The sequence below is a fragment of the Ornithodoros turicata genome, chromosome 9, assembly GCF_037126465.1.
Source record: "Ornithodoros turicata isolate Travis chromosome 9, ASM3712646v1, whole genome shotgun sequence".
Lineage (NCBI taxonomy): Eukaryota > Metazoa > Arthropoda > Arachnida > Ixodida > Argasidae > Ornithodoros > Ornithodoros turicata.
This window is the reverse complement of record NC_088209.1, coordinates 31,475,779-31,488,101: the sequence shown is the minus strand read 5'-3', so window position 1 is coordinate 31,488,101 and position 12,323 is coordinate 31,475,779. Positions and strand designations below refer to the sequence as shown.

Here is a 12,323-nt window from a genome sequence, read left to right as displayed (position 1 = left end):
AATAATTAATCAGCGAGCCGGTGTTCCCCGTCTTTGATCTGAGTCCAAATCTATTATGCACCAAAGTATCCACTTCCGAGCATCCGGTGCTTACTTCCGGCTCGTATCTTCTTCCCACGAAGAAATATAAATGCAAGCAGCAAAACGGAAGGCGGGCGATTAACCCCAGGCATGGAACGCGGTTCTTCTCAATGCGCGCACTTACGCAATCTATAAACCTGTATCCTGCCTGTTTAGTTACGCTAAGGGCGTATTCAAAAGCGCTCAACAACGCTCTAGTTCAGGGACGGTCCCACCCTTTCTGGCTTCATAATTTCAATTGTCTTTTCTTTTTGATTGCGTGTTAGCGCCGCGAAGCAACTGTGGCTATGAGCAGCGTACCGATGTGGACAGACGGAGAGAGGACAGCAGGAAGGAGTGGGGGACAGGGGGGTTAGTATGCGTCTCGGGCCGACTTCAGGGGGAACTGTGCCGACATTCGTCTGGAGAGTCTTCGGAAAACCCAGGGAAAACCTCAGACAGCACAGCCGGTGGTAGGATTCGAACCCACCACCTCCCGGTCTTTTGCACGACCTTGGTTACCACCAACGAATGGGACGCTTTAACCTACTCGGCCATGCCGCTGGTTTCAATGGTCCTGCACAAGTGTTTTGCATAACATAACAGTCCTGTGTGGGTTTGATCGATGGGACGACTGCTTCGCTTGTCTGTCTGTAAGTGCTACTACTAAGTGCCACTACTTCTGTCTGTAGATTAGGGCCCGCTTGCACAAAAGCCGTGCTAGGATCGTAGCATGTTAATATCAAAGGATTCTATGTAGTGCATAGATACTATATGCTTTACCAGTTCTTGCAAAGTACCGGGCCGGTAAACGTTTGGTTGGTTGGTTGGTGGCGCGTTATTGCCGAGCGATCCCAGTATGGGGACTCGTTACTCGGGGAATCGTGCCGCTTGGGTCGACTTCACAGGGAACTATACCGATATTTGCCTTAGCGCACCTGAGGAAGACCCAGGCAAAACACGTAGACAAGCACAGCAGGTGCCGGTGGAAGGCGATCATCTTATAGCTACTGAGCTTGGTGCACTAAATGTTTGATACCTTCCATATGGGAACCCAAGAAGAGAGACGCGGCGTTACCAGCGCTTGTCAACCTCATAGTGAGCAGTGATATGGAATCTGTATTTTAGGACCGCATTCTAGGCATGTGTCGTCGAGTTCCCCGTTCCTGTTAGTTTCTTGCAAGTCAGTTCACTTCTAGGGGATGTAGCCTGTCACGTACAGTCATGTGCACGTACAGTTCGGTGACTTGGAGGGGTGATGTCTTTCTATTTATACCTTTTCATCTTTACAGTGTTCTTTCTCCTTTCATTCATTTCATTTCCTTTGTGGGAGTACCAGAACTCGTCAGATGACTAATTCAATATCTTCCTGGCTTTTTTTTTCTATAATCAAACTCAAACTCGAAAACCTTCTACTTTGTCTAGTAATTGATATTGTTACTGGCTGGCGTACGCGACACTAAGTTGGAACCTCCAAGGTGACTATACCGTCAGGGTTAGCGTGCTGGCCATGCCACGTCGAGACTGGAAGGTAGCCGGGTTCGAATCCCGGTGCCGGCTGTGCTGTCTGGGGTTTTTTCTGGGTTTCCCTCAGACGCTTTCAGACATATGTCAGCACAGTTCCCTTAGAAGTCGGCCCAGGACGCGCATTCCCCCAGGGCGTCAGTCGTGACGTTGCCCACCTCTGTGAGGCCGACAACGCCAAGCCCTTTCACCAGCACCATCACCACCACCGTCAAGGTCAACTTCATCGTTGTCGTACACCTCCCCTCCGCTTTCTATATCTCTTTTTTTGACGCGTCATCATATACGATTAACTCGAGAATGTTGACTTTCCCTTTCTTCTTTTCCCCCTCGCAGCTCCGCTCCAACTCGCATATTACGTACCATTCATAACTCGTACAGGTCGGGGCGTTATGAGTTTCTGGCTCCCTTCGCTCCCTCTCAAAAAAGGCATACAAACATCAAAAAGGGCCAGCACCAGACAATACGGCATTCTTGACAGCACCGTGGCCCCGTTGGCTGCTAAAGGCTCTAAAGCCCCGCCCACTACACCATTGATTGGCACCTCTGGTGTCCCTTTCCGACCCCTTCCCAGGTCCTGTGATCCCTCGGTGTCCCCCAGACTCGTTGATTATTTATGTCTATCCCCTATAAGAAGATTTCACCTCCAATATCCAAGCGGACTGAGCCGCGCTGCGGACCAGAAGACAGCACGGCATGGCCATGCACGGGATCTGCGTTGTGGCCGTCTTCGCAGCCTTTGGACTACCGCTCGGCGCATCGGGTGGAAATCCTCGCTACTTTGAACTTGTGCTAGATCCTAGCAGCTTGTTTAAGATGTTCTGGACTGTGGATTACGACACCGAGCTCCTAACTGTGGAGCTTAAGTTGGAGCTGCAGCCGACGGATTGGTTCGCGGTGGGATTCTCTGACAGAGGGAATATAACGAATGCTGATTTGTGTGTTTTGTGGGCTGACAAACGCGGGAAACCCCACCTCGAGGTAAGACTTTTTGTTTTCTTGAACGTGTTAATACGGGTCTTGGGAGAATAGTGCTGTGTTCACGTGACATAGTCCGTAAGATTCTTTTGTTTTTTTTACGGTGGAAGCAAGGATGACGGTACGAGTTGCGCGGTTTCCGGGCGGCTCCTCAAGAATGGCGTTCAAGCGACGTCGCGAGATCAATCCATCAATCAGTCGATCCGATTATATGCAAACCAAAAGTCCCAGGGGAGGGTTTTGCGAGACAGATGTCATGACGTCGTAAAATACGATCTTTAACGCGGTTTGTCTTAAAGATGCGAGCGCTTGACACACAGCTCGTGCATCTCGGCCAGGTCACATATACACTGTTCAATACAGGATGACAAACGTTTGGAGGGAAAATAAGCTTTTCCTGAGCTATGTCTCTACCTAACCGCATTTCGCTCACTAAGGGGAGTAATTTTTAGTCTACTTTTTGGTCCTGGGGGCACACTCCGAGATTTGCCCCCCCCCCCCCCCGCCCGTAACACACAACTTCTTTTGCCGTGCGTTCCGTGGGTTAAAGCGCATGACGGCCCGAAGCGAAAATGTGCACAACGAAATGAATGAAAAGCGCACCATAAAGTACCCATGGAACCTTTGATATATATATTCTATTGAAAGGATAGGCTTGTACAGGATGCGTTAATACAACATGCCTTGCACAGACCACACTGGTGACCGGCTAGCAATGCAACAGAGCTTTACAGACGATAGACTACTGTTATCGGTTTGTGGGACGCCAAACACCGTGAACTCCCAGACGTCCGGCCGTGAGTTTTGCGCCCCCTCGGCGGACGTCTGGGGTGGGGGGGATTCCCCCCTGCCCCACCGTAGACGTCGGCCCTGTCTCAGAGGCCATGAATAAAGGCTCCGCTGGCTTCATATCATATACGTAATATCATATTCAATCACTCAGTGGGCTCGTATATTAAAACTGTCTCGCATTGTCTTCGTTTGCGTCGTGTTACGTTGCGGGTTTCGCTCCTAAGAGAGAGAGAGAGAAGGTAGCACGTAGCGATACCCGCAACGTGATGCGAGCCCACAACGAACCCAAACCACAACCGCATTGGCAAGCGGTAGCCACAGTATTGATTTTGTGTACGAAATTAATTTAATTTTGAAAATACGAGCTTTGGTTCCGAATATCGTTGTTGAATTTATGTTACGCTAAACGACGTGCGTTTCTTTTACCACTTTTCCGTGTCTCTAGCTCTCTCGCAAGGTCACGCGGCATGCAAGGGCGACGCAATTTCACTTTGGGGCGAGTATGGGTACCCACTCTATTTGCGAAAAATTGCGTGCGCTCCCCAAGACACAAATTGGGTCCTGGGCATGCGCAGTGACGTCCCACATATATGACCACAAAATTGTATTCTATTCCGAATCGTGGTACCCTCGTGTCACGATCCATTACCAGGCCGATCGTGTCGGAGAGGTGTCGGAACAAGTTTAGGAGAACGTAGAAGTTCCACGATAACGTTTCCGATAACATGATAAGCCAACCGCCTCATTCTGTTGGAGTGGCTGCCGTCACGTCACTGATATCTGATTGACTGACAGCGACACGGAGTTGGAATTGGATGGAGCTTACGATTCTCTAAAACTCCCTAATGACCAATGCCTCTGTTTCTCCTCAATGCTCCTGGTTCCTTACGTCGTAGTGTTGAGAACGTACTGCAGAACATTATTCATTTAATATATCTTCTGTCGTCATTCTGTGTCCTTCAGCAACACCATTCAGCTTTAATCAAGACATGAGACATCGCTTTTATTCACCTTTGTGTGTGTGTGTGTGTGTGTTCAATAAACATTTGTCAGCATAACGCAAGCCATCATGCAAATTTTGTGATGTACCAGCTCCCGTGGCATAGTGGTTTGGATGCCTTCGCCTTCCACGCCGAGACTGGGAGGTGACACGGGTTCGAATCCTGTCACCGGCTGTGCTGTCTTCAGGTTTTCCCTGAGTTTTCCGAAGACTTTCCAGACGAATGTTGGCACAGTCCCCCTGAAGTAGGCCCAGGACGCATACTAACCCCGCTGTCCCCCACTCCTTCCTGCTGTCCTCTATCCATCTGTCCACGTCCGTACGCCGCTCATAGCTACAGTTGCTACGCGGCGCCAACACGGAACAAAAGTTTGTACACGACAGCATCCGCAGGAGTTCACCTCTGAGCATCTTTTTGCACCCTGTTTACACTCTTTTTTGAGTGGAACATTTATGCCAACATCGGTGGTACACAAGGAGAGGGATTCACTTCAAAAAGGCGAGAATGCAGAATGCGAGTTTAATTTACATTACTGCACATCGTTTCAATGAAAGCGCTTTCTGTAGCCAAAGTAGAAGAGGTGGCTACATAGCTCAGGCACCTTCATTATGGACTGCATACCGTATTACTACAAAAACAAAATTCATGACACGTTCGTACGTGCTGTTTAATTTAAAGACGTAAACAACGAGATTTGGCGACAGCGAGCATAACAAGGCGGGCTTTCGTGGTTGTTACAAATTTATGAAGTACGACATCCCCCAGGGGCCTCCCGCTGCAGGTGATCTCATTCGGCGGAATATATACGCCAAAACATTTTATGCGCTTGCTTCTAGCAGTATGGGTTGATAACACGACACTGATAATCTAGAATCTCTACTAGACAAGACCTGAGTGAATTTCGGTGGCGACAGCGATGACGATCTTAATTGCCATGCTAAGGACATGACCGTTTTCAGTGGAGGAATGGACCGCAGCCTCAATATGTAACAAGAACACTTCTGGGGAAGCTTCTATCAAAAAAAAAAAAAAAAAGAAAGGAAAGAAAGCGCGAAAGTACTCAAAACAAATTAAGTGGCATCGCCAGTGTTCAGGACCTTTCTTCCCCTTTGCACTGAACATTGTCTCGATCAAACCGTCTGTGATAATATCATTCGAGAAAAGAAAAAAAAAACTGTAGCAGCACATGATGGAAATGAAGAACATTTACATTTACTGTCAGGAAGGAAGTGAAGACCAGAAAGAAGGTTTATATCTGATCGTCTTTCAGATTCCTTCGGGCTCATAATAAGCGCCGAGCATTGTGAGGAAATGAGATGAGATGTCTCTCTCGCTCTCGCTCTCTTTACGTGGTGGCCTTATTGCAGTCATTCGTGTTCAGATGGGTCCCCCTTTTCAATAAAAGGCTTACGACGTAGGCCCTTATCTATTCTTTTACGCTTTTTTCTGCCGGGTGTGATATTAATAAACGACCATAATTTTGGATCTCCCTCGTCTTCCGTGGTATGCCGTCTTCCTCAGCCATCATATTGTGCGTTCGAGGTGTGTTGTCTTCCGTACCCGCGTGATTAATTTTTACGGAGCCGTTTGCGGAGCGATAAAACGAGCTCGTCCGCCGCGCTTTTGTGAGATGTCCCACAGTGTGTCGCTACGGGTGTCGTGTGTTGTGTTTCTTTCTTCTATTTCATTCGACACGCATAGGACGACGCGCTGCCTTCTTCGGGTGGAATGCCTCCTTTCCCGGATTCGGGTGCGAAAACTCGGGTGCTATTTTTAAATGTAATTCGGGTTGAAATCCGGTGGTACGATACATGCGTGTGTCATACTGTTTTCTTTTCTTTTTCTTTTTTTTCTGTCAGCAAGACCCCTGCAGTTAGTGTTTTTTTTCTTTTTTTCTACCGAAAAATCGGTATCAGACGAGCCATCAGTTGTCGACAAACACTTGCTGTGTTTATGTCGGAGGACACAGGAAACTTTCCGTCGCCATTCGCGCAAAATTCGGCTCCTGTAAGCTCTCACTGGTGACGTTAACTGGAGCAACATTATTTGTTTGCTAAAAGAATGCCGACACCGTTCTCTGTATACTTCGTGCATTCTCAAGAGTGACGGCACTGGGTTCTTCACTGTCGTCGGATTGATGCTGGTCATCAGCGGAAGCTGATCGTCGTCTTCATCTTCATCCCCAACCGCGGCGAAGCTGTGCGCCATCAAAACCGGTCAGCGCTAACGTCCGCAGATGTCGAACTTGGCTTCCGCATTAGATAACAATAATACTATTTCGTTGCTTTACGTCGGGAGACAACTGTGCTTTTCGCATTAGAGAACGCAGCTCTGCAAGCGAACAGCTTTCAGCACTTAGGGGATCGTTTGCAGTGGACTGGACTGGTCAATGCGTGGTACAATGGGAAATGAGAAAGTTCCTCAAGCGTGCACCCAGACGAAATGTAGGCCGCACATCGCCTCTCACTAAACACCGGATAATGAAAGCGGTTCATAAAAAAATTGGGATCCGGATCCTGAACCCCGGATAAATGAAGGCAAATTGCATGGATCGAAATCCGTCCCGATCTTCCATGTCCGATGGCGTGGAATCTGGATAAGCAAAACTCGGATAAATGTCAACATAAGTCATAAGAGTATTTCGTCATCCACGTAGCCTGTGGTAAGAACTGGTCCAATTAAGTTTGAAAACGACGGGGGTAGGGGGGGCAACCGTAGGCACTGTTTACCGGTGTATCGTACCGTTGTGTCTGCGAGGTAGACGGTATCAACCGACTGAAGAGTCTAACAGGAGACACTGCGATAAAAACGAGGAAGCGGTATTTGGGGCGGTACCCATGCACCATTATTTCACAACATGTCGGTGAAATAATGTGTACAGCGCACACCTGAATGGTGTGCGCGCATTCGCAACATTGCAGTGTAATGCATCGTAGCATTACAGCGTGGATTGGTCTCAAGAGAGAATACACTGTGCTATCAGTAAAAGAGAGCAACAGATTTGTAGCAGACTATTTGACTAACAGATTTCTAGCCTGCTGGTGACCCGCAAGTAGCTCGCGAGGCTCCGTGTATACCCTGAGGTACCCCGCGGGTGATACAGATTTTATCCACTGCATACCGTTGGTAGACCACATCTTCGGCTCTCGCCGAAGTACTTCATGTTTAAGTTGTGCATCTGCGTTACGAGAGTGGTCGCATTAAGACATAACGCCTCCTGCATTAGTGAAAATCTAGGCGGCTTTTCAGATTTTCATTATTATACAATGATATTTACAGCTCACACACTGATGTGAGGACTGAGAGGGCAAGCCCTGTTGAACGGTCTTTTTCGTCGCGCACGAACAAGTATCCCAACACGCTAGCCTCTGTAGAGATGCTACACACTGCACAGTTTTCTAAGTATGGCACTCATTGAGATGCTACCTTTTCGTCGAATGTGGTGTTTTCAATTAACACTTATGACTCGAAACAAAAATCGAAGCCTATATAAACGTACAAATTAACTCCACAATTAAAATCTAAATTAATTAATCTAATCTGAATTATAACTCCACATTCCATCGAGAAAAGTAGCCCAGTAAGAAAGTAGCATAGTCGCTCAACAGTGAATTATGTGGTCATATTTCCTGCAAGACAATTATTAAAAAAAAAATATGAAACTTGTCTGACTGTAGAGCTATAAACAGAGCAAGGAGACAGAAATAAAAACCTAACGCTCCGGAACAAGAGGAAATGGAAATGCCAAATTCGTGTCACGAGCTGCCGTCGGCGCTAATTCGCCCCAGGCATCGACCCTGCAGGTGTATGCCGGTAAAGGTAAAAAGCTGTCATTTGCCCACATAGCCTAAGCACAGCTCCAGGCAACGGTTAAGCTGACAGAGTTGCTAATTCACCATGCAATAAAAATGAGTGTTTCGTTTTCTTGCTACGTTAATCGAGCTCTACAAACAAAATCTGTTGATATGTCTTGCAGGATACGTGGACGGACGACGGTGGATTCTTGTCTGTAGACGAACACAACGATTGCACGCTGGGAAGCCTCAGGCGGCGGGGATCCGTCATCCGCTTTCTCTTCACGCGCAAATTTGACACGTGTGACCCTCAAGATTACGTCATAGAGGTATTCCCCCGTATTACCACTGTGCTGTAATGTTAGTCAATGTTTTCGACGTCTTATTCACCTCTACACGTCCGGTACAAAACCTTGAGCGGTATGAACGATTACATATACGAGAGGAAAAAAAAAATAATATACTATTTGAAGGGAAAGGTGAAATATTGTCTGTCCTTTCGTGTTCCCTAGTCTCGGGGTTTTACATTATGCATTAAAAAAGAAGCCCACTAGACGTGCAGCTCGAACTGGCTTTCGAAAAAATATGTCAGCATATCATCTTCCGGCTAATTCCATATTCCTTACACCAGCATTAGTTCGGAGCCCCGGAGAATCCGTTATAAATGTACAGGTCTCTTTCGCTTTATTGTTTATATATTTTTATTTTATTTTTTTACTTCTCGGTGGCTTCGATTCAATTCGCCTGGTAGAAAAGCGGGGTGGTGGACGACAGAGTAAAAAAAAAACATTCGCCCAACGTGGGGCTCGAACCCACGACCCCGAGATTAAGAGTCTCGTGCTCTACCGACTGAGCTAGCCGGGCTGCGTGCTACACCGATACGCCGCCTTTCCTCCTCCTGTAAGTGGCTTACTATAACGCTTGCATCTCACGTGTAATGCAGTATCATTACTGGAGATCACAATTTTCATCAGTATCATTACTGGAGACAACACATGACCATGTTACGCAGGTAATCCTCTTATTTTTAGCATGTCATAGGGTGGTTACTTTGCTATCGTGTCTTGGCGTTGTTCCAATTCATCTGGTACAAAAACAGCCTGGAGGACAACACAAAGAAAGTCGCTGTAGTGTGACAAGTAACTAAAATAAATAATAAACACACATACAGGGTGGTCCACCAACCATGATAGAAATTCATAGTAAAAAACGTAGGCCCCGGATTTTTTTTTTCTTTTCTGCCACATATTGGTAACATTTTTATTTCATTTCAATTAGACGCAAAGTTAATTTCTTGAATTGAACTCCGAAGTTGGTTTCCCGTGGCCATTTTACTCAGTACAGCACATAATCCCACTCGTAATGCAATGGCAATTGCCGAAATAAATTCGCCGAAAATCCGTGGAAATGAGCCCTTGGCTCCGCCTCTTTTTTGACGGCTCGTAGTTTGAGCGCAAAGCTGCGAAGAAAAGAGGTTACATTGACACGCCACACGAGGGGGAAAGGGTTACAAGCCGTCTTGTAACCTCATTTTTTATAAGATAGCTCTGATTCCCGTACTCACCGCGCGTGTTTGTTGCGTGGGTAAGGCTCTTTCCCCCCTCGTGTGGCGTGTCAATGCAACCTCCTTCCTTCGCAGCTTTGCGCTCAAACTACGAGCCGTCAAAAAAGAGGCGGAGGCAAGGGCTAATTTCCACGGATTTTCTCCGAATTCATTTCGGCAATTGCCATTACATTACGAGTGTGATTACGTGCTATACTGAGTAAAATGACCACCGGGAACCATTTCCGCAAAGAAAACTTGCCTTGCCTTGCCTTGGGAAATTTCGGAGTTCAATTCGAGAAATTAACTTTCCGTCAATTGAAATGAAATAAAAATGTTACCAATATGTGGCAAAAGTTATTTGCAGAAAAAAAATCCCTTCACCGCATGTCTCTCTGGGGCTTACGTTTTTTGCTATGAATTTCTATCATGGTTGGTGGACCACCCTGTATACTGCTCGATGAACACAGTAGGAGAGCGCAACATATAGCTCCGTCCCCTTGCTTCCTCAAATTCAAGGAGAGGGGGGGGGGGGGGGCTGATACGTTTATTAAGGAATCAAACTCAAGGATATGTTTCCATCTCCATACATTACTCGTCGATATGTATTCAAAGACAAAAACGCCAAACCAGAAGCACAAGCCTGGGGGGGGGGGGGGATATTTATTAGAACAGAACAGGGGGAAAGGAGGAACGGTAAGCCAAACGGTGTGTTGCCTAGCGATTCCGCAGGAAAATTAAAAGAAAAGAATTTAAAAAAGGATGAACTAACAAAAGGGGAAAGAAAGACGATGATGATGATGATGGATTATTATTTGTCCTTTTTTGTTGTTGCTGTTGTTCTAGTTCTCCCGTTTATGTTGTTCCACATCTCGTTCCTTGCGAGTTACAATGAGGGAGAGGCATAGAGGGATCTCCGACGAAACGGCAATGCGAGAACAATCTCTTCTACTTCATTTCTTTGTGTAACGAACGAGAATAACAATCAGATCAGAGGCTCAAATTTTAGACACACATAAAATAACAACGAGGATGAGCGAATAATAAAATAATTAAAGGAAAAACGACCCGCAGGACGGCACGGTGCACGTAGTGTATGCCTCAGGGCGAGGTCCACTGCGTCGCCTGGACGGGTTGAAGCTGATCCACAGTGAACACGGCTTCCAACGCGCCCAGTTGCTCAAGATCATGGATGACCTCCCACCTTTTCCCGAAGACACCCGCGTCATTAATTTCCTCAACGATAAGGTATGTGAGGGCTGTGCCAAAGCCTGATTGGTTTTAACAGACGTGACGTAGCTAAGAGTCCACCAATCACAATCACGTTCGTGCTTCCACATTTTTACAGGTGGCTGTTCCGGCAGTGGAAACGACGTACTGGTGTTCGCTTCAGAAGCTGCCTTACGATTTTCGCTACAGCAAACACATTATTCGAGTAAGAGGTTATGTCCTCCCTTTCTTTAGAGCCTCGAAGTCTTCGAGTCTTGTGAGCAGTCAAGGATGTAGGTCTTGTGCATTCCATATACTATCCCATTTGATTGTTGTTGTTCATATTTGTCACTTGTTATCACGATGTTTATCGAAAAGTATCGGTTAATATGGGAGAGAATATGACAGTTGCAGAGACGAACTACTAACATAGAATATCGATCGCGAAATGCTACAGTGTCCATACATCCAAATGTTGGCTATGTTATACCGTGCTGAAATACGTACTGTTCTCGCCCCACATTGACTACAGCATCGCATGGTGCAATCTATCGCGTTTCTTTTTTGTTTGTGTGTACTGTTCGAAATAAACGGCACCCCTACCACACTCACTAGGAAACATCATGTATTTTCTGCACTTTCCAGTACGAAGCAAATATCCAGAAAGGCAGCGAAGCCGTAGTACACCATATGGAACTTTTCCATTGCGAGGTTCCAGTGGGTGAGGACCTCCCAGAATGGAACGACAACTGCTACCACCCGAAGAAACCCAAGATCCTCGAAAACTGCAAGCGGGTCATCGCTGCTTGGGCTATGGGAGCACCGGTATTTTTTTAACACGTTACCTCGCGGTTTGATATTTTGTCTCGCTTTTGCATTTGCGAGCCGGTGTTGTATTGTTGCTACAAAATACTCAAAACAGCGCCTAGCTTGTATTCGGACGTGTGATGTGAAGCATGACGGTTGCGATTCAATATTTGCCTGTAAATCACACTTCACCGCACTATCACTGCTAGTGCGGCGAAGGGAACTTCCTGAACAAATATAACAGGGGGAGAGCAAATACTGGTTGCATTTGTGATGGAATACGACGTAGGACGCAGGCGAGCTGGTTATACATGATGGAAGAAAAACCGAGACAGGGGAACACGCAACACAGAACAACAGTGTCCCGTAGTGTTTGTTGTTCTGTGTTCCTCTGTCTCGAAGGTTTTTCTTCCAGCATTTATGTTGTTGCAGTTGATTGAACTAGATGTGTACTGATCTTCATGTAGAAGCGCTTGTCCAGCTTGCGTGTAGTGCTTATTTTTTGCAGTTCCTCACATAAATCGAGATCACCAGTTTGGTTCCAGGTATTGGATAACCGTTCGACAAGTGTAAAGCCACCGTGGTAAAGCGTAACATGTATTGAATTTAAAAAAA

The 12,323-nt window shown here is 46.5% G+C and overlaps 1 protein-coding gene and 1 non-coding gene across 5 annotated transcripts in view; one reads left to right on the top strand and one right to left on the bottom strand.

Annotated features, from left to right (window-relative positions):
• The window catches only part of LOC135368626 (dopamine beta-hydroxylase-like), a 352,228-nt gene that overhangs the window by 335,009 nt on the left and 4,896 nt on the right, over positions 1-12,323 (top strand). For 3 of the 4 annotated variants that reach the window (XM_064602032.1, XM_064602031.1, XM_064602030.1), the window contains 4 exons: positions 8,332-8,478; positions 10,767-10,940; positions 11,041-11,127; positions 11,547-11,726. In XM_064602032.1, the coding sequence (XP_064458102.1) occupies positions 8,332-8,478; positions 10,767-10,940; positions 11,041-11,127; positions 11,547-11,726 (588 nt within the window). Of the gene's footprint in view, positions 1-2,166; positions 2,566-8,331; positions 8,479-10,766; positions 10,941-11,040; positions 11,128-11,546; positions 11,727-12,323 lie in introns of those variants that run through there. The other variant, XM_064602033.1, reaches the window with a different exon arrangement.
• Positions 8,941-9,013, bottom strand: Trnak-cuu (transfer RNA lysine (anticodon CUU)). The gene has a single exon. It is a non-coding gene; the product is annotated as a tRNA-Lys (tRNA).